A 27,525-nucleotide genomic window follows, 5' to 3' on the forward strand; every position below is an offset into this window, starting at 1 on the left:
CAGGCCCAGCACAGGCAGCAGCCAACTGTATACAGCTTGAAGACACCTACAAGGTAGCCATGGGATGGTAACAGACAGGGCTGAAATGGCCTGAGTGGGAGCCCCGCCCATGAGATACCAGAAACACACCCAGAGGCCAGTGTCCGACCAAACCAGAGCACTACCTGCTTGAAGATACAAGCAGCGCTCTCAAAGGAAATTCTCTACAGGCACAAAAGCCTTCAGGGGCTGAGCCTCACTAAGGGGTCAACCTCCACACAGCAGCTCATACACTGTGAGTGGAGCTAATTCTCCCAGTTAATCAGCTAAGGGTCAATCTAACCCTCTGACAAGCCAAAAACAATTAAAGGTAAACTTCAACAGCGACACCTCTAGAACATACTGGACAGGAGAATTGGGAGACTGCAATTCGAGTATAAAGGACACATACTACATAAGACCACCTAGCAAAGACTGAGAGACATAGGTGATTTACCTAATACATCAAAGCAATCACAGAGTGACAGCCAGAATGAGGAAGCAAAGAAACAGGTCCCAAATAAAAGATCAGAAGAAACCTCCAGAAATGGAACTAAATAAAACAGAGGCAACCAACCTATCAGAGACAGAGTTTAGAACACTGATGATAAGAATGTTTAAGGAACTTAGTGAGAAGCTTGACAAAGAGAGAACATACATAAAGAAGGACACAAAAATCATAAAAAATAAAGTCAGAATTAAAGAATACAATAACTGAAATAAAGAATACACTTGAAGAAATTATGAGCAGATTAAATGAAGCAGAGGACCGAATCAGCAATTTAGAAGACAAGTTAGCGGAAATCACCCAATCGGAATAACAACAACAACAAAAGAATAAAAAACAATGAAAATTGTTTAAGAGACCTATGGGACAACATCAAGCACAACAACATTCACACTATAGGACTACTAGAAGGAGGAGAGAGGGAGAAAGGGATCAAGGAGATATTTGAAGAAATAGTGACTGAAAACTTCTTTAACCTGGTGAAGGAAATCGACATACAAGCCCAGGAAGCACAGAGTTCCAAATAAAATGAACGCAAACAGGCCCACACCAAGACACATCATAGTTAAAATGGCAAAGGTAAAAGACAAAGAGAGAATCCTAAAAGCACAAGAAAGACAGCAGGTTACCTACAAGGGAATTCCTATAAGACTTTCAACTGACTTTTCTACAGAAACTCTGCATGCCAGAAAGGAGTGGCAGGAAATATTCAAAGTGATGAAAAACAAACACCTACAACCAAGATTGCTCTACCCAGCAAGGCTATCATTTAAAACTGAAGGAGAGATAAAGAGCTTCCCAGGAAAGAATAAGATAAAGCAATTCATTACCAGGAAGCCAGCATTGCATGAAATGTTAAAAGGGCTTTTTTAAGAAGAAGAAAGGGGAAAACAAACTAACAACAGAAGACCAGAAATGTGAATAACAAAGTGGCAATAAATATGTACCTATCAATAATCACTTTAAATGTGAATGGATTAAGTGCTCCAATCAAAAGAGTGGATGAGTGGATAAGAAAACAGGACTTATGCATATGCTGCTTACAAGAGACTCACCTCAAATCAGAAGACAAACACAGACTGAAAGTAAAGGGATGGAATAAAATATTTCATGCAAATGGAAACGAGAAAAACTGCAGTAGCAATACTTATTTCAGACAAAATACACTTTAAAATGAAGACTACAATAAAAGAAAAAGAAGAGCACTACATAATAATGAAGAGATCAATCCAACAAGAGGACATAACTCTAGTTAACATCTATGCACCCAACATAGGAGCTCCTAAAAATATAAAACAGATTATGAAAGACATAAAGTCAGAGAGCAACAGTAGCACTACCATAGTAAGGGACTTCAACACCCCATTGTCACCAATGGACAGATCCGCCAGATAGAAAATCAACACGGAAACAATGGCCTTAAATGATACTTTAGACCGGTTGGATTTAATCAATATTTTTTAGAACATTTCACCCCAAAGCAGCAGAATATACATTCTTCTCAAGGGCATATGGAACATTTTCCAAGATAGACCACATGCTAGGCCACAAAACAAGTCTCAATAAATTTAAGAAGATTGAAATCATATCAAGCGTCTTCTCTCACCACAGTGCTGTGAAACTAGAAATCGATTATAAGAAGAAACCCAGAACACATACAAATACATGAAGGCTGAATAACATGTTACTAAATAATGAGTGGGTCAACAATGAGATCAAGGAAGAAATCAAAAGATACCTTGAGACAAATGAAAATGAAAACACAACACCAAATCTATGGGATGCAGCAAAAGCAGTCTTCAGAGGGAAATTAATAGCAATGCAGGCCTACCCAAACAAACAAACAAAATTTCAAATCAACTGTTTATCTTTACACCTAAGGGAACTGGAAAAAGAACAGCAAAATAAGCCAAAAGGGAGTACAAGGAAGGAAATAATAAAGATCAGAGCAGAAATGAACGAAATAGCGACCAACAGAAACAATACAAACGATCAAAGAAACGAGGAGCTGGTTTTTTTTGAAAAGATAAACAAAATCGACAAACCCTTAGCCAGACTCACCAAGAAAAAGAGAGAGAGGACCCAAATTAATAAAATCAGAAATGAAAGAGGAGAAGTGACAACAGATACTACAGAAATACAGAAAATTTTAAGAAATTACTATGAGCAGCTATATGCCAACAAATTAGACAACCTGGAAGAAATGTATAAATTTCTAGAAGTATACAATATTTGAAGACTGACTCAAGAAGAAACAGAAACTCTGAACGGACCGATTATTATCAACAAAATTGAATCAGTAACCAATAAGCTCCCGGCAAACAAAAGTCCTGGACCAGATGGCTTCACAGGTGAATTTCACAAAACGTTCAAAAAAGAATTAACACATATTCTCCTCAAATTGTTCCAAAAAAATCCAGAAGGAGGGGAGGCTCCCAAGTATTTTATGAGGCCACTATCACCCTGATCCCAAAATCGAAGACATTACATAAAAAGAAAACTACAGGCTGATATCCCAATGAACATAGACACAAAAAATCTCAACAAAATACTAGTAAACTGGATTCAGCAATACATTAAAAAGATCATACACCACAAGCAAGTGGGATTCATTCCTGGTATGCAAGTTTGATTCAATATCCGCAAATCAATTAATGTGATACACCACAATAATAAGATGAAAATAAAAATCATATGGTCATATGAATAAATGCAGAAAAAACATTTGACAAAATCCAGCAGCCATTTATGATAAAAAACTCTTAGCAAAGTGGGAATAGAGGGATGATATCTCAACATAATAAAGGCCATATATGATAAAACCACAGCTAACAACATACTCAGTGGGGAAAAGCTAAAACCTTTCCCCTTAAGATCAGGAAGAAGACAAGGTTGCCCACTTTCTCCACTTCTATTCAACATAGTGCTGGAAGTTCTAGCCACAGCAATCAGAGAAGAAAAAGAAATAAAAGGCATCCAAATTGGAAAGGAGGAAGTAAAATTGTCATTAAGTGAAGATGACATGATACTATATATAGAGAACCCTAAAGACTCCACCAAAAAACTATTAGAACTGATAAATGAATTTAGTAAAGTAGCAGGATACAAAATTAATATTCAGAAATCAGTTGCATTTGTATACACCAATAATAAACTATCAGAAGGAGAAATCAAGAAAAAAAATCTCATTTACAATTGCTTCAAAAACAATAAAATACTTAGGAATAAATTTAACCAAAGAAGTAAAAGACCTGTACTCAGAAAATTTTAAGACACTGAAGAGAGAAATCAAAGATGATGCAAATAAATGGAAATACATACCATGTTCATGGATAGGAAGAATTAATATAGTTAAAATGTCCAGACTACCTAAGGCAATATACAGATTCAATGCAATTCTTATCAAGCTACCAAGGACATTTTTCACAGAAATAGAACATATAATCCTAAAATTTATATGGAACCATAAAAGACCCCGAATACCCATTGCAATTTTGAGAAATAAGAACAAAGTGGGAGGTATCATGCTACCCAATATCAACTCATACTACATGGCTATAGTAATCAAAACAGCATAGTACTGGCACAAAAACAGACACATATATCAATGGAACAGAATAGAAAGCCCAGAAATAAATCCATGCCTATATGGTCATTTAATCTATGACAATGGAAGGAAGAATTTACATTGGGGTAAAGAAAGTCAATTGAATAAATGGTGCTGGGAAAATTGGACTGACACATGCAAAAAAATGGAATTGGACAACCTCCTTATACCATATATGAGAACAAATTCAAAATGGATTAAAAACTTAAATGTAAGACCTAAAACTATAAACTCCTAGAAGAAAATACAGGGAGTAAATTTGCAGACATTACCATGAGTAACATTTTTATTGATATATCCACTTGGCAAGGAAAGTAAAAGAAAAAATAAATATATGGAATTACATCAAACTAAAAAGTTTTCTCACAGCAAAGGAAACCATTAATAAAACTAAAAGGCAGCCTACTGAATGGGAGAACATATTTGTTAATAATTCATCTGTTAAGGGGTTAATATCCAAAATTTATAAAAAACTCATTCAACTCAACACCAAAAAAACAAACAACCCAATTGAAAAACGGGCAGAGGGCATGAAGAGACATTTCTCTAAAAAGGATATACAGATGGCCAACAGACATATGAAAAAATGCTCAACCACACTAATCATTAGAGAAATGCAAATAAAAACCACAGTGAGATACCACCTCACTCCGGTCAGAATGGCTATCATCAATAAATCAACAACCAACAAGTGCTGGCTAGGTTGTGGAGAAAAGGGAACCCTTGTGCACTGTTGGTGGGATTGCAGATCGGTGTAGCCACTATGGAAATCAGTATTGAGGTTTCTGAAAAAACTGGGAATGGAACTACCTTATGACCTTGCAATTCCACTCTTAGGTATCAATCTGGAGAAATCTAAAATGCTAATTCGAAAAAATATATACACCCTTATGTTTATTGCAGTGCTATCCACAATAGCCAAGACTTGGAAAAAAACAAAATGCCCATTGGTAGATGACTGGATCAAGAAACTGTGGTACATTTATACAATGGAGTATTACTCAGCTATAAAGAAAAATGAAATTGTACCATTTGCCACAATATGGATGGACCTAGAGAAAATTATGCTAAGTGAGATAAGTCAGTCAGAGGAAGACAAATACCATATGATCTCACTTATATGTGGAATCTAAAGAACTGAATAAATGAGCAAAGTAATCTGAAATAGTCTTAGAGATATAGAGGAAAAAAATGATGGTTGCTAGATGGTAAGGGTGTGGGGGTGAGGGAGAAGGTGAGGGGATTAAACAGCACAAATTGGTAAGTACAATATTGTCACAGGATATGAAAAACAGTTTTGGGAATACAATCAATAATGTTGTCAAGATTTTGTATGGTGTCAGATGGGCAGATGTCTTATTAGGGAGACCACTGAGTGGACGGTATGGATGCCTGACCACTGCACGTTACACCTGAAGATGAATAATATTGTATGTCAACTATAATTTTATATATATATATAAATAAAATGGTCACGGGATATGGAGTACAGCATAGGGAATAGTCAATGTAATTGTAATAGATATCTACGATGTCAGAGGGGCAATAGATTGGGGAAGGGGGATTATCATTTTTTTGAGGGGTGAAATGTTTAACTATTACATTGTTCTGTACACCTGAAACTAATAAAATAAAACAAAAGGTTGTTTTCCTATGCATTCATTGAATTTAGTGTTAGAGAGTCAAACATCAACTTAAATCAGGACTAAAATCAATAAAATGCAATCCTAAACTATATTCTACATGTGGAAAACAGTGTTATATATTGCTGATGTTTAACAAAAAAGAACAAAACTGTATTTTATGTTCTCAACTTTTATTAAGGAGATGTGGCAGGATTATAGTGTCAGATAAATAATGTTTGTAATGAAAACCAAGGTAAATCTTGAAGTTATATCCATTTTTGTAATAGAAAAATTCATTATAAGGATCATTTTTAAAGGTTGTAGTCAACCACAAAACAGTTATTCAAAAGCAAAAACAAAAGCACAATGACATTTGCCTTTATGTCTGAATTTAATAGCATCTTGATTTTGTATTACTTGATAGAGTCAGAATATAAACAGATGCTGCTAAAACAGCTGCTTAGAGGACATCTCTATGTACCAATAATGTTTATACTTTTATAAAACTCAGTTTAATCCACACATAGTCTCTCTCTGACTGTTATACAACCGCTTAATATTGCATTTCCTCCATTAATGTAATGTTTAAGGTAACTAACAGAGTCCAATATAACTAGAAAGAAGAAAAGATTCCAAACACAGTATATTAGATAGGTATGGTCTCTACGCAGGCCTTGGAGTAAGGTATCCTTGGATACAATTCCAGAACTAACAAAGGCTTCTTTCATGACTTCAAGCTAAACTGTTTTAATTTTTTTCATCTGTAAAATGAAAAGAAATCTGCTCTTTGTTAAATATATTGAAGAAAAATAACTTGTTATGTATAAAATGTCATGTGTGTAGTAAGGTTTTTATATTTGCAAAGCTCATAAATAAAAATATCTGAAGTTCAAATGATAGTGCTTTAAATTTCATTTATTAAACCCTCAAATATATATAATTTCATTGGTAACAGCTCTGTTTTAGTTTGTGAAGTGGAGCAAGACTTTATTCTAACATGACTAATATTGTCACTAACTGGAAAAATACCCTTGAAATCCATTATGTAATGAGGAAATAATTTCAAAATGTACATACCACATTATCTGTGGATACTGCATGGTGGTCCTCCTCCTTATGAGTGCTTGCTTCATTTGGAACCACTTCATTGGACTCTTCTATAGAAAAAAAAGGCCATGATATCCTTTTTCAGTCTTCAAAATTTTATTGAGAATGCTTTCTTCACAATCACTTAAATAATTTCTCTTTTGTAAAAAGACACAAATGGCAAATTGACTTCATATATGCTTTGATGAGCAATTCTACTTCTAAAAATGTGTTCTAAGGAATAAGTGTGGATAGGTACAATACAAGGATGGTCACCACTACGCTGTTTATAATTTAAGAAAATGGAAGCAACCTATATGCTTAACAATGGAGGATTGGAGAAATCATTTAGGACCTATCCCTATAATAAATTATATGAAGCTGCTAAAAATGAAGTAGGAAAATGACTAATAAAAAAGAAAATATTCATGATATACTTGAATGTGTAAAAAATGAAGGTGACCAAACCTATTATGTATGTACACTGTGATCTTAATTTTCTAAAAGAAAAACACGTATGTATTCATAAAGAAAAAAAAAGACTGACACTATTTATATCAAAGCATTACCATTATTATTTCTGGATGGAATTACAGGCACTTTTTAGTTTTCTTCTTTTTGTCTAATTTTAGTTATTTTGATAATTCTTATTTTCTTCCATTTGCTTATTTATGTTTAAATAGTTTGTACAATGAACATGCATTTTTCATTGTGATAAGGGAAAAGTGATAAAATAAATTTCAAATACAGGATATATGGCTATAAATATAGTATATTTCCAATGTCTTTTTGTAAAAAGACATATGTATGTGAATGCATGCACCTGTGTGAGCGCACGTGCGCACACACACACACACACACACACACACACACACACCCCTGTATGCAAACAGAAAACACTAGCAAAAATATTCCTCCACCCCCATTTTAAGAATGGTTATCGCTGAGGGGTAGGATTATTTCCAAATTGTTCATTGTATTTCCAATATTTCTATAATGAACATGTATTTATTTTATGATCAAAATTCAATATACTAAAAATGAGAAATAAAATAAAGAAAATTCAGAGGAGATAGTCTACTAAGAAGCTCTCTGTGCTGAATTAAGGGAAGTGGCAAATTCACAGCATAGGGTACCTACAAAATCATCCCAGTTTAGAACAGGGCAGCAATGTTTCTCTCTGTTCTTTCTGCACAGCCACATCATGGAGATTATTTGCATAAATACTAGTGGAAGCTTTCAGCTCCTTGGTATTTTTTTCACCACAGAAAGCAGAACAAAAATATTTATCAACCCTCTTTAGATTTTTCCTAGTCCTTCCTTACCATAGAAAGACATATAGGTTTGCCCTGTGTGAACATGCGGATGACTAGGTGGAAAACACGTCTGATCCAAGAACTCACATATGAGTACACAGAGAATTAGAAATTAAGACATCTGGGTGGTGAACACACAATGTGATATATAGATGATGTATTATAGAATTGCACACCTGAAACCTATGTAACTTTACTAACAATTGTCACCCCAATAAACTTTAATTAAAAGAAAAGACATCTAAGGAAACATTACCAGAGTTTTAATGCAAAGTGCACTATAAATTCAATTTAACTTTTTAAAATAAAAGAATGGTTTCTAAACAGAGAAAATTATTATCTATTTGTTATTTAGACATTTTAAATCACAGGCATTTCAAGTTCTGTGTAATCAGCAACTAAATAAAATGAAGGGAGAGGAAATTGTCATCAGGTTTAATTTCAGAGCTGGTATTAGTACTGGGCCCTCAGAATAGGGGTTATATTGCTAATTAACAAGATCATTACTGGTATCATTCTTTATAGGCATGCCTTATATATCTATTCTCACTTGCTCATAAACACAGTTCTGCTTTACTGGCAAAATACCTATGCAAAGTTAATTATTTTATAAGATGTAAATAAAAACTGTTTTGAGGATTTCTAAAATAACACAGTGTGAAGTGATACAGCTAAATAAGGCATGTTTTCTTTTGCTTCCACATAGCTTCCGCATTAGTGAAAGTTTGAAAGCTAAACACTGTCAATGTGTCTGGTTATTTCTCAAGAAAAACAGCTCTGATAACTGGAAAATAAACAAATAAGTGGAATTATAATCAATGAGAACTCTAGAGGGGGCTCTGTGGTGGCCATAGGCTGACACTAAGTAGCTGTATATAGACTTATCTTTCATGCACACACCCACATAATAGCTACAGCTGAAAAGACGCTTTGTTATAAAATTTAACATTATAGGTGTTAATAGTTCCTTTATTTAAACAATTTGCTTCCCAGAGTAGTAAAAATCTTTAAAATTGTTCACCATAAATATATTTTGATAAACATAGAACTTGAAATTAAGGAGCGGAGTCATCTGGTACTTTGCTAGAGTTTGCATTTGGGTGAGGGGTAAATCCAGGTAGCTTTTCATTCTTTTCTTTTCTTTTCTTTTCTTTTCTTTTCTTTTCTTTTCTTTTCTTTTCTTTTCTTTTCTTTTCTTTTCTTTTCTTTTCTTTTCTTTTCCTTTTCTTTTCCTTTCCTTTCCTTTCCTTTCCTTTCCTTTCCTTTCTTTTCTTTTCTTTTTCTTTCCTCCCTTCCTTCCTTCCTTCCTTCCTTCCTTCCTTCCTTCCTTCCTTCCTTCCTTCCTTCCTTCTTTCCTTTCTTTTTAAAATCAATACCAAACACACCTCCGCTCTCTTCAGTTCCACACAGAAAAAGGAAAAGGAAATGGGAGAAACAAAGGTGGGAGGTAGAAGGTGGAAGTTAGAGGTACATCAGAAGTTCTGTATCATGGAAGTACCTACGTTCTCAAAAGCAAAATGGAATTGAAACTGCTGAAAGGTCAACAGCACTGTTGGGTGACTTTGGCTAAACTGGCCATTTACTGTGTTTTATAAAATAATCCTTGTTTTCGCTTGTAGAATTTTTTCTAGAAACTTTTAATGTGATTTTTAATTGATTTTAACCTATAAAATGTAAGTCCTGATTTAAAGACATTTTTTCTTTCTTTGACAGCCATATTATAAGAGACCTTGAATTTTAAGTTGTTAGGTTTTTGAAATAGTATGGGCAGCTACTCTGATTATTCTATCTCTGTATCTCTATGTGGGGACAGAGCCAGGAGAGCAGTTTCCAGGCTCTCGACCTCATGTGGAAAGGTGCTGGCTCGGGTAGTAGATGGCCATCAGCTGTGACTAGTTGGCCATCAGCTGTAACCAGTTAGCCATTAGCCACTAATATAACTGCCATGGCTACGCTAGGGGGTTGGTTGGTTGGCAGAGAACCAGACAGCAGACTGTGGCTCCTGCTTCCTGTGTCTCTGACCCAGCCGCCATTGGTGGTACGACTCCCCTATCTATGTCTCTGTTGTTCCTTTTGGGCCTCACAGTATCCTGCGTTCTGGTGCGGGGAGTGGGAGCAGAGACCCTGCATGACATATGGCACAGCGAGCAGGGTATGATGCTGGCCAAAGTTCTCCGAAAGGTGGTGGAGCAATTTGTGCATATGAACACTCAGTCTTAGGAAGCCCATGAGGAGTGCTGCCAGGAGCAGGAAATGCTATCTGCCTGGGAGAAACGTGAACCTTTTGTGAATTGGTGGTCTTCTCAAGCCTCCGGATGGCACACCACCCTATTGGCCATAGCAGGTGTCGCCTGACTTTTGGTGGTCTGCTGCTGCTGTATGCTCCTAGAGTTGTGGACATCTTATACTGGGGCCATCACCCACTTGAACACCTGGTGTGGCAAGCAAGATTCTGGCCAGGTAAGAATGATGTCTGACTCTGGGCAGGAGGACATGTGGCCTCCACACAGTGTGTAGTGCCTGGTGGCCACAGTTCTCAGGAGTTGGACCCCTGTGGAGGGGTGGGAAGATGTGGATGGCTCTCCAACTAGCACAGGCCAGAAAAAACGAAGGTCGTTGTGGCTGTGTGGGCTGGGAAGTGCTTGCTGGGGCAGCCTAGATGCGGGACTTGTAGTCCCAGGAGGAAACGCTTGCTGAGTCCTCAGTGGAAGATGCGGGTGAGGTCAAGGTCATCCCTCACCTCCAGGTTGGGGAGGACTTGGAGCCCTCGCCCTGAGGAGAGAGCACACATTATGAGGCCAATGCACAGCCCTGGCGAATGACTGTGTACTATGGGGAATTGCCCTCCATCCCTGATTTGATGGACCACTTGACTGTTTGCTTGGGAATGTACCACCATGTAGTGGAACTGGCTGATGTTTGCTTCCTGTGTCAGGAACCCAGCTCATGAGAAAAAGTTTCAGTCCAGTTCAAGTAGTGTCCCAGGGGGTGTCCCTTGATGTCCACCTACTTTTTGGGCACAGCCAGGGTTTCTCATGGTACCGTGCTGGAACAATAGTGGCTCACAGCCAAGGTGCTTACATATTCTTGATGGTGGCCTGTCGAGACACAGGAAGCAAACATCCGCCTATACCCCAACAAGGGGTCTTCCTGCACCAGTCTGGCTGGTGGCTGGGCAAGACACAGGAAGCAAACATCTACCAGTTCCACCACATGGTTGTACGTTACAGCTGATGGCCATCTAATAACCGAGCCAGCACCTTTCCATGTGAGGCTGAGAGCCTGGAAACTGCTCTCTGGGACTCTGTCCCCACACTCCACCCTTCCAGGGTCTCACCTCACAATCTATGTGACAAGCGTCTTCTGTGAAGCGCACCATGTCATATTAGCCTATAGGCACCTATGGGCAGAAAGAAATAGTAGTCATAGGAACCAACAGTGGCAAATCCCTCCCATCTGGGAGGATACATGCTAGCTTTTTGTCCTGGGAAAGGAGGGTTGCTGCCACTGGCACCTTTCCCGGTTTGTGGTACCAGACCTTTATGGCAGTGCTTGGGGCCCCTTGCATAGTTTCAACATGTAACAGAACAGGGGACCCCATAATAGGCCATAGTGAGAGCACATAGGTTCCCCACAAAATCATCCTGGCATCAGGACCTCCATATACAACAGTTACTTGTGGTGGCCATTCGGTGACCACCCCTAGCGTCACTTGCAAATCATGGGTCAAACCAGCCCCCCATGGGGCTATCAGGCCCAACCACCAACAGTGGGGGCTTTTGACCTACCAGGGCCAAGTCCATTGCTGCCGTTCCCCTGCTTTCAAGCATGTGGGTGCTGGCAGCAAAATGTTTCCATTTCTGTTGTAGCCTGGCTTTAACAGAGTCTCACTTGTGGTAACCTGTAACTGAATGGGAGTGGCCGTTCTATGTAGCAGAGCTTCTACTGATGCAGGCTCTCCCTTCCGTGGTCTATCATTCAGGATTCTCAAGATGTCCCACAGACGCGAGGCCCAGTTGCGCATCATGGGAGGGTGTTTTGACACCCAGAGACCTTGCTTCAAAAGGCCGTTGTAGCGTTCAATCTTGCCATCTGCTTGTGGGTTATATAGTGTATGAAACAACCATTGCACATCCATCTTGGCACTTTTTGCCCCGTAAAATGGGTACCCCTGTCACTTTCAATGACTTGGGGGCGCCCATAGAGGGCACACAGCCATATAAGAGCTACCACTGTATACCACTGATCCGCAGCCGGACACGGCCAAGCAAACATCAACCCCGTAGCAGTGTCCACTGCTGTGAATGCATATGTGTGTATATGTATACATATATATGGATACTATATGTTTATACATATAAATATATATTTGTGTATACTCATATATATGTGCAGAGGGTGCCAAAAAAGTATACAAATTTTAAGAAAGAAAACCTGTAATAAAATTGTAATACTCAATATATACGTATAACAAAAATGAATACAAGTCACATTTGACTTCTGCAATTACAAGAGGTGCTGAAAGTGGTTTTCATCAGCATCCAGACACTTCTGATTACAGCAAACTACGGCTTGAGTGATGTTGACCAAAGTGTCCACTTGTACACATTTTTTTGGAGAATATATATATATATATATATATATATATATATATATAACTAAACTCACTGGAAAAATGCTAGATTGTTTAACGAATAGTGAGGGGAGATTGGTTAATGATTTGGAAAAATAACATTAGATATTTTCCTCACACATCTTAAAGCAAAATAAATTATAGGATTGGCATATTTGACAACATAAAATTACAGAAAAAAATGTTCTGACATCAGAAAACTCCATAAGTAAATTTAAAAGGCTAAAAACAAAATGGAAAATATAATGTTAATATCCTGATCAATAAGATATCTATCACAGATATAAAAGACAATATATTGCATGATTCCATTTATGTCAAGTTCCCAGCAAAGACAAATTTATATAGTTAGAAATCAGATCAGTGGTTATCTGGATTTGGAGGTGGGAGTGGGGATTGACTGCACATGGGTTCAAGAAAATTTTTTAAAGTCATGAAAATATTCTAAAATTGAATTTTCGTTATGGTGATAGTTGCGCAACTCTATTAAATTTACTAAAATTATCAAATTCTACATTTACAATGGATGAATTTTCTGATATGTATTATAAATTAAACCTGAATAGAAGTGTTCACTTAAAAAGGTGTCAGAAGAGAACTGTTTCTCTGCTTGAAGTCAAATGAAAAATACTTCTCATGGACAAATGGTATAATTACTTGTTATTATTTGAATTCTCATTTAGGGACACACTGAGAAATATTATAAAGATGATGCAAAACAATTCCTTTATTTTGAAGATGAGGAAACTAAAGACAAATGAATTAAATACTTTGCCTGAAGTCACATTATCAGCTAGTGGAAAATCTAGGACTTGCAACCAGGTTACCTGACTACTAGTGTGGTGTTTGTCACATTCCACCATACTATCTTTCATTGCAATGCACTTATCATGCTCCAACCTCAATTGACTAGAATTCCAATAAAACAAAAATAATCATGTACTTAATTATAATGTATGGATTGCTGTAATAAGCAACATTTCTAAAAGTAGGAGATCATTATTGTAGTAGATGAATGTTCTTTGTTGTGATGACTTAATGTGGGAGACTATTTAGTTGGAGTCATTAAAAATAAAAAAAATAAGACAATAAGTGTTGATGAGGATATGGAGAAAAGGGAAACCTTATATACAGTTGGTGGAATGTAAATTGGTACAGCCATTATGAAAAACAGTATGGCGGTTCCTCAAAACATTAAAAATAGAAATACCATATGATTCAGCAATCCGTCTTCTGTGTATATACCCAAAGAAAATTAAGCCAGTACCTCAAAAAGGTATCTGCGCTCCCATGTTCATTGAAGCATTATTCACAATAGCCAAGATATGGAAACAACTTAAGTGTCTGTTGACAGATGAATGGATAAAGAAATTGTGATATATATATATTTCAGCCTTAAAAAGGAGATCTTGATATTTGTGACAACATGGATGAACTTGGGGGACATTATGCTAATTGAAATAAGCCAGTCACAGAAAGAAAAGAACTGCATGATCTCATATGTGGAATTTTAAAAGGTCAAAAACACAGAAACAGAATAAAGTAGGATGGTAGTTAACAGGGTGGGAAGGTGGGGAAAATGGGGAGATATTTGTCAAAGGGTACAAAGTTGCAATTACATAGGATGAATAAGTGTAGTGATTTAATGCACTGGGCATGATGATTATAGTTAACAATAATATACTGAATCCTGGAAATTCGCTAAGTGAGTAGATTTCAGGTGTTCTTACCACACACAAAAAAAGGTAACTATGTGAGGAAAGGATATGTCAATTAGCTTGACTGTAGTAATCATTTTACTATGTATATGTACATCAAAATATCACATGTACACTTTAAATATATATTTATTATTGAAAAATAGAATAAAAATAAATCTATTTCTTTTAAAATGTTTAACCAAATGTTTTGAGGACTTTAGATTTGAAGTCCAGTAAGCTGCAAAGCAAGTAATAATGCATCAAGTTTATACAAGCTATTATTAGGAGGTGCAGCATATAAAATACCTTGAGAGCTTCCTTCAGACAAACAGATGGATACTTCATCATTTCTGTCATTATCCTCTCCTGCTTCAGGACCAGCTTCCTCTTCTGGTGTGAGTGCAGACAAAGATGCAGACTCTGGCTGCTCAGAAAAATCAGCAGGGCCTCCCCTTGGAGGTGGAACTTCAATCCCCATTAAACGATATTTCCTTCTTCGATTCCCAATCCAAGTCTTTATAAGAGAAATACAAGAGGAAGTTTTGTAAACATAGAAACTTTAGCAGTTCTGGCCACTAAAATAATGAATGGATGCTGTGTAAAATATGATTAAAAAGAATAAATAGGTACCTAGAATAATGAAATTTTGTTATTACTCAATACACAAAAATAAAATAATTATGTCTTCATTTTTACATATCTTGTTAGCAGAAAGATGATATGTATCTAAATATTCAGACTTTCAAACAACATGCAATCCACTGTAGAAAATTTTTTTTTTGTTTTTGTTTGTTTTTTGAAGAAAATAATCCACTAAATCTTTCAAAAGTTACACAAATTGGTTCTTTTCCTAAAGGGACCAGGCATACAGCTCTAATTAAAATTCATATCCCATTTCCAATCTTGCTCTTCCTAGGCAAAAATGTGTCTTCTATTAACTTTGTTTGGCTCCATAATGGTTACCTGGGTATTTCAAACATTCTAAAATTTCATTTTATTTGATTTATAACCATTTTTTAAAAACTTTTCCATTAAAATAAGTTTAGAGTCACAGGAATTTGCAAAGATAGGTTTCCTTCACTCAATTTCCTCCAATTTACCTTTTACATAATTATAGCACAATAATAAAAACAGGAAAATGATATTGTACAAAATGTATATACACTTCCATGTTCCTTTATCACACCATCTTCTTGCCCTCCTTCCCACCATTCCCAACACCTGGCAACCACTAATCTGTTTTCCACCTCTATAATTGTGTAATTTTGAGAATGTTATATAAATGGAGTCATATAGCATGTGACTTTTTTTTTAAATAAATTTTTATTTGGGAATAGTGTGTTTCTTCAGGGTGCATCAGCTCCAAGTCATTGTCCTTCAATCTAGTTGTGGAGAACACAGCTCAGCTCCAAGTCCAGTTGCCGTTTTTCAATCTTTAGTTGCAGAGGGCGCAGCCCACCATCCCCAGGAATTGAACCAGCGATCTTGTTGAGAGCTCGGGCTCTAACCAACTGAGCCATCAGGCCACTCCTCTGGAAGCTCAGCTGCAGCTTCAATCTAGGTGTGGAGAATGCAGCTCACTGGCCCATATGGGAATCGAACTGGCAACCCTGTTGTTCAGAGTGCGCGCTCTAACCAACTGAGCCATCTGGCCAGCCAGCATGTGACTTTTTGAAATTGGCTGTTTTACACTCAGCATAATGTCCTGGAGATTTGTTCAAGTTGCATGTATCAATAGTCCATTCTTTTTAAAAAATTATTACTGTTAAGTATTATAGTAGTGCCTGATACTATAAAATGTACCATTCCCCGCCCCCCGTTATATTGGCAGTGTTTGTTTAACCATTCACTCGTTGAAGGACACTTGGGTTGTTTCCAAATTTTAGCTACTATATATAAAGCTTGAACAGTCATGGACAGGGTCTTGTGCAGATAATTTTTCATTTGTCTAGGATAAATACCCAGGAATGCAATTGCTGGGTCATAATGGTAATTATGTTTAGCTTTATAAAAAACTGCCAAATTGTTTCCACATGACTTGTAGCATTTTATATTCCTACCAGCAATGTATGAGAGATCCAGTTTCTTGGCATTCTTGCCAGCATTTGGAATTGTCAGCACTGTTTTTTAAGTTTTAGCTGTTCTCATTGGGGCATGTAGTGATAGATCGAGTTCTTAATTTGATTTCCCTAATGGTTAGTGATGTTCAAAATCTTTTCATGTGCTTATTTACCATCTGTATGTCCTTTTAGTGAAAAGTTTCTTCCTGTCTTTTGCCTATTTTCTAATTGAGTAACTTTTTAATGTTGAGTTTTGGGAGTTCTTTATACATTCTAGGTATGAGTTATTTATCAACTATGTGGTTTGCAAACGTTTCCTTCCCATTCTGTAGCTTGCATTTTCATTGTCCTGGTCTTTTGCAGCACAAATTTTTTAAATTTTGATGAAGACCAAGTTACGGCTTTTTTTTTTTAAATGGACTGTGTTTTTAGTGTCATTTTAAAGAATTCTTCACCAAGCCCTAAGTCCCAAAGATTTTCCCTTATTCCAAAGTTTTACTTTATTTTTTTTTACATTTAAGTCTATTATCTAGTTTGAGTTCATTTTTTATATAAGGTGTGAGATTTAGGTCAAGGTTCATTTATGTCTTTCTATAAATATCTAATTGTTCCTATACCATTTCTTAAAAATATCTTCCTTCATTGAATTGTTTTTGCACCTTTGTCAAAAATCAGCTAAGCTTGCCATATTTCTGCAGGGCTATTTCTAGGTTCCCTATTCTGTTCCACTGATCTATATGTCTATGGCCCTGTCAGCACCACAGTGTCATGATTACTCTAGCTATAAAATAAGTCTTGAAATTGGGTAGATAGATTTTTCTAATTTATTGTATTTTTTTCCAAAATTGTTTTAGCTATACTAGCATATTTCCTTTCCATATGAATTTTAGAATTATCTTGTCTACATCACCAAGAAGTCATGCTGGGACTTTCATAGGAATTATGCTAAACCTGTGTATCAATTTGGGGGGAATTTATATTTTTGCTATGTTGAGTCTTCCATCCATGAACACAGAATGTCTTTCCATTATTTAGAACTTCTGCAATTTCTTTCATCATTGTTTTGTAGTTTCCTGCATACGAGTCCTGTACTATGTATTGTCAAGATTTACACTTAAGTATTTGATTTTTTGAGTGATTGCAAATAGTATTATACGTTTAATTTCAGTTTCCATGTGTCCATTTGTACTATATAGCACACAATTAATTTTTGTATGTTGATCTAGTATCCAGATTCGTTGTTGAATTCACTTATTAGTTATAGGAGTGTTTTTACAGATTCCTTAGGATTTTCTACACAGCCCATCATATATATCTTTTATTTTCTTTCCTTGCATTACTGTACTGGCTGGAACTTCTAGTACTATATTGAAAAAAGGTGGCCAGAGTAAACATCTTGTTTTGTTCCTGATCTCAGGGGAAAAGCATTCTATTTTTCACTATTAAGTATGATGTTAGCTGTAGGTTTTGAATGCTTGTAGATTTATTTTGGGGAGAGGTTTTAATGAGGAATTCAAATAATCTATTTCATATTGGATAAATTGTGGTAATGTGCATTTTTCGACGAATTGATCTATTTTATCTAAATGGTCAAGTTTGTGCATGTAGAGTTGTTTGTAGTATTTTCTTATCCTTTTCATGTTTGTAAGTACAGTCTATAATGATATCCCCTGGCTCATTCCTGATATTAGTAATTTGTGTCTTCTCTCTTTGATTCTTTGCCAGTCTTGATAGATGTTTGTTAATTTCACTGATCTTTTCAATGAACCCACTTATTTTTCATTAACTTTTAAATTTCTTTCTTTTTTTACATTTTGACCCCATTCACCATTTCTCCCACCTGCCACCCCCTGCATCTGACAACCACCAGTCTGTTCTCTGAATACATTAATTTAAAAAAAATCTGATAGTTTATTTTGGAACAGTTTTAGGTTTATAGAAAAAAATTGCGGGAAAACACGTAGTTGTCATACACCCTCCCCTCTCAGCCAATTTCCTCTGTTTTTCTTTTTTTTTTTTTGAAATGGAATCTTTTATTTTTTAAAATTTTTATTGGGGAATATTGGGGAACAGTGTGTTTTTCTAGGACCCATCAGCTCCAAGTCAAGTCGTTGTCTTCAATCTAGTTGTGGAAGGCACAGCTCACTGGCCCATGTGGGAATTGAACCGGCGATGTTGGTGCTATGAGCACTGTGCTCCAACCAACTGAGCCAACTGGCCACCCTAATTTCCTCTGTTTTTAACATTTTTCTAAAATTAATGTGATGCATTTGTTACAGTTGATGAGTTGTACTGATAGAGTATTAAGAAAGTCCAGAGTTTACATTATGGTTCACTCTTTGTGTTGTACATTCTATAGGTTTTGGCAAATGTATAATAACATGTACCCACTATTACACTATCATACAGAATAGTAGTTTCACTGCCCTAAAAATCCCCTGTGCTCCACCTGTTCATCTTTCTCTCCCTCCCCACAAGTCCCTATAAACCACCGATCTTTTTACTGTTTCCTCTAGTTTTTTGCCTTTTCCAGAATGTCACATACTTGGAATCATACAGTATGTAGCCTTCTCACATTGTCTTCTTTCATTTAGCAATATGCACTCAAGGTTCTTCCATATCTTTTCATGGCTTGACGCACATTTCTTTCTACTGTTGAATGATATTCCATGTCTGAGGGTAAAACTCACAAAAGTGTGACAGACACCCTATTACTAGGCATCTTGGAGTTTTTAACTCTCAGACTTGTCCACAACAAGCATCCAGCAATTTGTGAACTACAGTTTACGTTTTCCTACCTCACTCCATATTCCTACTGAGTTTCTGCCCAAGTAAATTGTGATTTTCTATATTCGCCTGCCTATTTTTCCACTTTTGGGGGTAGTGGTTTACTCTATGACCTCATTTATCTGGAGAATCTAAAAAAAATTATTGATTCTTCATTTTGTTCAGCTTTCTGCTTGTTGTTAGAAAAAAGTGACAATGCCAAGCTTCTTACATGCCTGAGTAGAAACTAAAAGTCCAGTGTATTTTTAAAATTTCCTTTCAGATTTCCTCTTTGACTTGTGGATTATTTAGAGACATGTTGAATAACTTCCAAGCATTTGTAGATATTCCTGTTATCTTTCTGTTACTGACTTCTACTTTGTTTCAATTGTGGTCAGGGACATATGCTGTATGATTTCATTTTTTTTTTTTTAATTTATTGAGGTTTGTTTAATGGGCCAGAATGTGTTTTATCTTGATGTGATTTTCATGGGCACTTGAAAATAATATGTACGCTACTGTTGATTGGTTGCATGATCTATAAATGCCCATCATATCCTGTTGATCAGGTGTAATTAACAGGACTTAAAAAAAGCTGTACATAATTTTTTTCCCTTTTTTAATTAAAGTTTATTGGGGTGACAAGTTTTAGTAAAGTTACATAGATTTCAGGTGTACAATTCTCTATTACATCATCTATAAATCCCATTGTGTGTTCACCAACCAGAGTCAGTTCTCCTTCCATCACAATATATTTGATCCCCTTTATCATCATCTACCAAACCCCTCTCACCTCTGGTAACCACGAACTATTGTCTGTGTCTATGAGGTTTTATTTCTCATTTGTTTGTCTTCTTCTATTTTCTTTTTGGTTTACATACCACATATCAGTGAAATCATAAGGTTCTCTGCTTTTTCTGTCTGACTTATTTCGCTTAGCATTATAATCTCAAGGTCCAGACATGTTGTCACAAATGTTCCTATTTCATCTTTTCTTACCGCCGAATAGTATTCCATTGTGTATATATACCACAACTTTTTTATCCATTCATCTATCGAAGGACATTTTGGTTGTTTCCATGTCTTGGCGACCGTAAATAAAGCTGCAATGAACATTGGAGCACACATGTCTTTATGGATAAATGTTTTCAGATTTTTTGGGTAGATACCCAGGAAAGGTATTGCTGGGTCATATAGTAATTTTATTCATATTTTTTGAGGAATCTCCACACTGGCTTTCATAACGGTTGCAACAGTCTGCATTCCCACCAATGCAGGGAATGCAGGGTTCCCTAAATGCATTCCCTGAATGTATGAGGGTTCCTTTTTCTCCACATCCTCTCTAACACTTGTTACTATTTGTCTTGTTGATGATGGAAATTCTAACTGAGCTGAGGTGATATCTCAGTGTAGTTTTTATTTGGATTTCTCTGATGATTAGTGACGTTGAGCATTTTTTCATATGTCTATTTCACATTTGTATGTCCTTTTTGGAGAAATGTCTCTTCAGGTCTTCTGCCAATTTCGTAATTGGGTTGTTTGTTTTTTTGTTGTTGAGTTTCATGAGTTCATGTATATTTTGGATATTAGCCCCTTGTCAGAGGCACTGTTTGCAAAAATCTTCTCCCATTCTGTTGGTTGACTCTTTATTTTGTCGATGGTTTCTTTTGCTGTGCAGAAGCTTTTAAGTTTGATATAGTCCTATTCATTTATTTTGGCTTATACTTCCCTTACCTTTGGAGTCAAATTCATAAAATGCTCTTTGAACTCAAGGTCCATAAGTTTAGTGCCTATGTTTCCTTCTATGCAGTTTATTGTTTCAGGCCTTATGCTTAAGTCTTTGATCCATTATGAATTAATTTTGGTACATGGTGACAGATAGCAGTCCAGTTTCATTCTTTTGCACGTGGCTTTTCAATTCTGCCAGCACCATTTCTCCATTGAATGTTTTCTGCATCTTTGTCAAAAATTATTTGTCCATATTTATGTGGGTTTATTTCTGAGTTCTGAATTCTATTCCATTGGACTATGTGTCTGTTTTTCTGCCAGTACCATGCTGTTTTGATTATTGTAGCCCTGTAGTTCAAGCTAAAGTCAGGGAGTGTGATACCTCCAGCATTGTTCGTTTTTCTTAAGATTGCTTTGGCTACTCGGGGCCTTTTGTGGTTTCAAACAAATCTGATGATTTTTTGTTCTTTTGTTTAAAAATGCCATTGGGATTTTGATGGGGATTGCATTAAGTCTGTATATTGCTTTGGATAATATGGCCATTTTAACTATGTTGATTCTTCCAATCCATGGACACGGAATGTGTTTCCATTTCCTTGTGTCTTCTTCAATTTCTTTTAAAAATGTCTTATAGTTTTCAGCATATAAGTCTTTCACATCCTTGGTTAAGTTTATTCCTAGGTATTTTATTCTTTTTGCTGCAATTGCAAAAAGAATTGATTTTTTAAATTTCTTTTTCTGAGATTTCATTGTTAGTATATAGGAATGCAATGGACTTTTGTACGTTGACTTTGCAGCCGGCCACATTGCTGTATTCATTGATTGTTTCTAATAGCTTTTTGGTGGAGTCTTTAGAGTTTTCTATATGCAGCAGCATGTCATCTGCAAAGAGTGACAATTTAACTTCTTCATTCCCAATTTGGATGCCTTTTGTTTCTTTCTCTTAACTGATTGCTCTGGCGACGACTTCCAACACTATGTTGAAAAGCAGAGGTGATAGGGGACAGCCCTGTTGTGTTCCTAAATGTAAAGCAAAAGGCTTCAGTTTTTCATCATTAATTATGAGATGAGCTGAGGGTTTGTCATATATGGCCTTTATTATGCTAAGGTATTTTCTTTCTATACCTATTTTTTTAAGTGTTTTAATCAAAAATGGATGTTGTATCTTGTCAAATGTTTTTTTGCATCACATGATATAATCATATGATTTTTGTCCTTTATTTTGTTTATGTGATGTATCAAATTGATGGATTTGTGTATGTTGAACCATCCCTCTAGCCCTGGGGTGAACCCCACTTGGTCGTGATGAATAATTTTGTAATGCATTGTTGCATTCGATTTGATAGAATTTAGTTTAGGATTTTTGCATCTGTATTCATCAGAGATATTGGTCTGTAGTTTTCTTTTTTTGTATTGTCCTTACCAGGTTTCGGTATCAGGGTGATGTTGGCCTCATAAAATGAGTTAGGGAGTACTGTCTCTTCTTCAATATTTTGGAAGAGTTTGAGCAGGATTGGTAGTAGATGTTTTTTGATGGTTTGGTAGAATTCGCTGGTGAAGCCATCTGGTCCTGGACTTTTGCTTTTGAGAAGGTTTTGGATGACTGATTCAATTTCGTTACTGGTGATCGGTCTGTTTAGATTTTCCAGTTCTTCATGGTTCAGCCTTGGAAGGCTATATGTTTCTAAGAACTTGTCCATTTCTTCTAGGTTGTTGAATTTGGTGGCATATAGTCCTTCATAGTATTCTTGGATGATCCTTTGTATTTCTCTGGTGTCTGTGATCACTTCCCCTTTTTCAATTCTGATTTTGTTAATTAGTGTCTTCTCTCTTTTTATCTTAGTGAGTCTAGACAAGGGTTTGTCCATTTTGTTAATCTTTTCAAAGAACCAGCTCTTTGTCACATTAATTTTTTCTATTGTCTTTTAGTTCTCTATTTCATTTAGTTCTGGTCTGATTTTTCTTATTTCCTTTCTTCTGCTGACCTTGGGTTTCACTTGTTCTTCTTTTTGTAGTTCTTTAAGGTGTAACATGAGGTTATTTACTTGGGATTTTTCTTGTTTCTTGAGGTAGGCCTGTAATGATATAAATTTCTCTCTTAAAACTGCTTTCGCTGCATCCCTAAAATTTTGGTAGGATGTGTTTTCATTGTCATTTGTTTCTATGTATCTTTTGATCTCTCCTCTAATTTCTTCTTTGACCCAGTAGTTCCTTAAAAGTATGTTGTTTAATCTCCATGTATTTGTGTTTTTTCCTGCTTTCTTTTTGCAGTTGATATCCAATTTCAAAGCCTTGTGATCAGAGAATATGCTTGGTATGATTTCAATCTTCTTAAATTTGATGAGGCTGATTTTATGTCCCTGTATATGTTCTATCCTTGAGAATGTTCCATGTACACTAGAAAAGAATATGTAGTCTGATGTTTTAGGATGAAGTGCTCTATGAATGTCAATTATGTCCATTTCATCTAATGTGTCATTTAGGGCTGCTATTTCTTTATTTGTTTTCTGTTTGGATGATCTATCCATAGCTGTCAATGATGCATTTAAGTCCCCTAGTATAATTGTGTTTTGGTCAATTTCTCCCTTTAGTTCTGTTAGTAGTTGCTTGGTATATTTCGGTGCTCCCTGATTGGGGGCATAAATATTGATGACTGTTATGTCTTCTTGTTGTACAGTCCCCTTCACCGTTATGAAATGTCCATCTTTGTCTCTTGTTATCTTTTTCACCTTGAAGTCTGTTTCATGTGATATCATTATGGCTACACCTGATTTTCTCTGGGTACCATTTGCTTGGTGTGTCAATTTCCACCCTTTCACTTTGAGTCTATGCTTGTCCTTGTAGCTGAGATGTGTCTCTTGGAGACAGCATATGGTTGGGTTTAGGTTTTTGATCCAATCTACTACTCTGTGACTTTTTATTGGTGAGTTCAGTCCATTTACATTTGGGGTGATCATTGATATGTGAGGATTTCCTTTCATTCTATCTTTAGTTTTCTGGTAAGGCTGTGTCTCCATTGTTTCTTTTCCTTTTTGTTGTTGTCTATTATTTCTATGTGGTGGTATTCTATGATGTTTCCCTTTTTTTCTTCTCTTATTACAGTGTATATTTCAGTTCTGGATTTTTTTTGAGTGGTTACCCTTAAGTTCATGTAAAAGAAAGTTTCATATTTAGAGTATTCCATTTTCTTCAGCACGCTTAATTTGTTTATTCCCATATTCCGGTTCAGGCCTTTACTCTCCCCCTTTTTATGTTTTGTTTGCCACAAATTTTCCCTGTTGATGGTGGTCGAATAGCTTCCTTTAGTGTTTCTTGTAGTGCAGGTCATGTATTAGAAAATTCCCTCAGCTTCTGTATGTCTGGAAAGGTCTTTATTCCTCCTTCATATTTAAAGGATATCTTTGCTGGATATATTATTCTTGGCTCCTAATTTCTCTCTTTCAATAGTTTGAATATTTGGTTCTACTCCCTCCTGGCTTGTAGAGTTTCTGCTGAAAAATCTGATGATAATCTTGGGCTTTCCTTTGTGGTTTCCTGTCTTCTTTTCCATGTCTGCCTTGAGGATTCTTTCTTTGTTGCTGATTTTTGACAGCTTCAATGCAATGTGCCTTGGAGAAGGTCTGTTGTGGTTGAGGTAATTAGGTGTTCTATTTGCTTCTTGGATTCGAGGTTCCAGTTTTGTCCACAAGTTTGGGAAGTTCTCATTGACAATTTGTTTGAATATCTGCACTATTCCAGCTTCTCACACAATGGGGGCATTCCCTGGGAGACAGGCTTCTCCTCTGTTAATAGTTCACCTGGGTCATAGGGCACAGTGTCCCGGTGGGTATGCAGAGAGCTTTTGAAGTTCCAAAGCTCTTCCTGCACCAGATTCAGAGCCCGTATGTGTCAGCAGTTGTGTTTACTCCTGCAGGGATCCATCCAGATAGTTGAGGCCAGGGGCGCGGTGAGTTGTGAGAGGTGGCCCAGAGCAATGGCGGCGACCACCCCCACAGCCGGTCCTTCTTCCACAGCTCCCTCCCCTTTGCTGGAACCAGTTGGGCTGTGAATCTTTGTCTGCGGTCCACAGTTCTCAGAATAGCAAATATTCTGTTCTTTTGATCTGACACTGCTACTGTTCCACTTCTAGCACGGGGTAGGTGGGGGCGGGGTGAGCTCTGGGTGGGTAGGGAGGGGGCAACTAGTCTCAGTGCTTAAGACTTCCATTATGTGCTCGGCAGTGAGGGCTTAAACCACCGTTTTCAGCCTTCTTTCCTCAGTCTTTTCTCTGAGGTCTCTGCTGTGAGCATTCGGTTCAGCCGTGGTATATGCTGCCCCCTCAGCCTTATGGGCCATAAGCGGAGCCCTAGCAGTCCAAGTTCTTCCCTCTCCCGCAGCTGCGGTAGTTCCCAGGATGCAGCGAGCTCGGAGCACTGAGCTAGGTCTGCGTCCTGCGCCAGAGTGGCTCCGTCTCCGCACTTCTCCCTTCCCTCCTCCCCCGCTCGGGTGATTCGCCCTCCTTTAGGTGAATTCAGTAGTGGGCCTCTTCGTCTTGCCTGTCTGCTGTGCAGGGAGTCCTTTGTGGAGTTATTGTTTTTCGATTAGTTGTTAATTCCAGGGGAGCTTTACAGAGGCTCACCTCACGCCACCAGTTTGATCCGGATCTCTATTGTTTTTTATTCTTTTTTCTGTTTGTTGTTCCACTTGGGTGATCTCGGCTATCTTATCTTGTAAACCACTGATTCAATCCTCCGCTTCATCTAACCTGCTGTTAATTCCTTTGAGTGTGTTCTTTATTTCAGTTACTGTATTCTTCAGTTTTAACTGGTGTTTTTTTTTGTTTTTTTTTTTTTATGATTTCTCTACCCTTCTTTGTGTTCTCACTAAGTGCCTTAAATATTCTTATCATCTGTGTTCTAAACTCTGTCTCTGATAGTTTGGTTACCTCTATTTCATTTAGTTCCAATTCTGGAGGTTTCTTCTGTTCTTTTCTTTTGGACATGTTTCTTTGTTTCCTCATTCTGGCTGACTCTCTGTGTTTGCTCTGGTGTATTAGGTAGATCCTGTAGATTTCTCAGTCTTTGCAGGGTGGACTTATGTATTATGTGTCCTTTATATTTGAATTGTACCATCTCCCTATTCTCCTGTGCATGAGTTCCAAAGGTGTCCCTTGTGTTGTATGACTTCTCCTGTTGATATTGAGCTTTAATTGATTTTGGTTTGTCAGTAGGTGGGATTGACTCCCTGGCTGACTAACTGTGAGAATTGTTTATGCCCATAGTGTATGAGCTGCTGTGTGAGAGTTGACTTCTCAGATGAGGCTTGGCCCCTATGGGCTCTTGTGCCTGTGGAGAATTCCCTTTGGGTTTGTCACGTGTAGGTCAAACCCAGTAATGCTCTGGTTTAGTCTGGAGTTGGCCTCTGGGTATGTTGCTTCTTGTGACTCTTGGGCTGGGCTCTGTTGCAGTTGATTTCAAAACAAAACAAATCAATAAGCACAATAACAGCAACAACAAAACCCCCAAAATACACTCACATGTGAAAACAACCTACAACCAATACTCAACACAAACAAAAATATCAAAAATGCTTAAAAACGAAAGAAACAAAACAAAAAATAGCAACACCTCCCCCCAAAAAAAATCAATGCAGAAAAATGGAAAGAAGGAGGAAAAGTAGAACAAGGAATGGAAAAAAGAAAAGAACAGAGAGAGAAAGGGGACAATGTGTATGTATATAGTATTATTATAATTTTAATATTATTATCATTTTTAGTGTATATATATTTAGTATATACATATTTAGTGTAAGAAAACAACCCTCCCCCCCAAAAAAAAAAAAAAAACAGTGCCTGTCTTGGCTTAAGCCCACTAAGCTATCTCCAGGTTGTCTTCCGGTGTACAAAAACTCCTCTCCTTCTTGTGCAGGCAGAGCCGGCCACCTGGTACCCAGAGTAACCCTGGCAATGCAGTTCTAGATGAGTTGGGCTATGGGGTGTGGTTGGTAGTTTTTACAAAGTCAGTGCAGTTTCCGCTCTTGCCTGCACAAATGCGCGCTGAGAGCACTATAGCCAGCCACCGGGAGGTGGGCTTCTTCCCTGCATGCAGGTCTCCTGGGCCTTAGGGCACATCTTCCATTAGGGTGTGTGGACGGCATGAGATTTTTGGGCTGCTGAAAGCCCAGAGCTGCCTCTGCCACCTGCTGCTAACCCCTGTGTGTGTCTCAGCAGCTGTAATTGTCCTGACGTGAGCCATCCAGAAAAGGTCAGGGCTGGCTATGCAGGTGTCTTCGTCTCCCTGCCCAGCCTCTTCCCTAGGTCACAGCTACAAATCAGCTTTTTCCAGTTCTTGAGGGCTGAAGCTCCTCTGTAATCTGACAGTACTCCTCTTTTCCAGGACCAGCTTAAGACACTGGAAGGGCAGGTATGGGATAGCTGTGGGAGACTGGGGATGGGGCCCAGGTATGGAGTTTGCTTTCTGTCTGACCGAGAGCCCAGCCA

At 37.2% G+C, this 27,525-nt stretch overlaps 1 protein-coding gene across 4 annotated transcripts in view; it reads right to left on the bottom strand.

Annotated features, from left to right (window-relative positions):
• Positions 1 to 27,525, bottom strand: part of HDX (highly divergent homeobox) — a 198,996-nt gene that overhangs the window by 23,126 nt on the left and 148,345 nt on the right. For all 4 annotated transcript variants that reach the window (XM_074323748.2, XM_074323747.2, XM_019717595.3 and 1 more), the window contains 2 exons: positions 14,800 to 15,007; positions 6,836 to 6,915 (listed from right to left, as the gene is read on the bottom strand). In XM_074323748.2, coding sequence (XP_074179849.1) covers positions 6,836 to 6,915; positions 14,800 to 15,007 — 288 coding nt within the window. The remainder of the gene's footprint in view (positions 1 to 6,835; positions 6,916 to 14,799; positions 15,008 to 27,525) is intronic.

This window comes from Rhinolophus sinicus, chromosome 18 (genome assembly GCF_057876585.1).
Source record: "Rhinolophus sinicus isolate RSI-liver-muscle chromosome 18, RSI-T2T, whole genome shotgun sequence".
NCBI classification, from domain to species: Eukaryota; Metazoa; Chordata; class Mammalia; order Chiroptera; family Rhinolophidae; genus Rhinolophus; species Rhinolophus sinicus.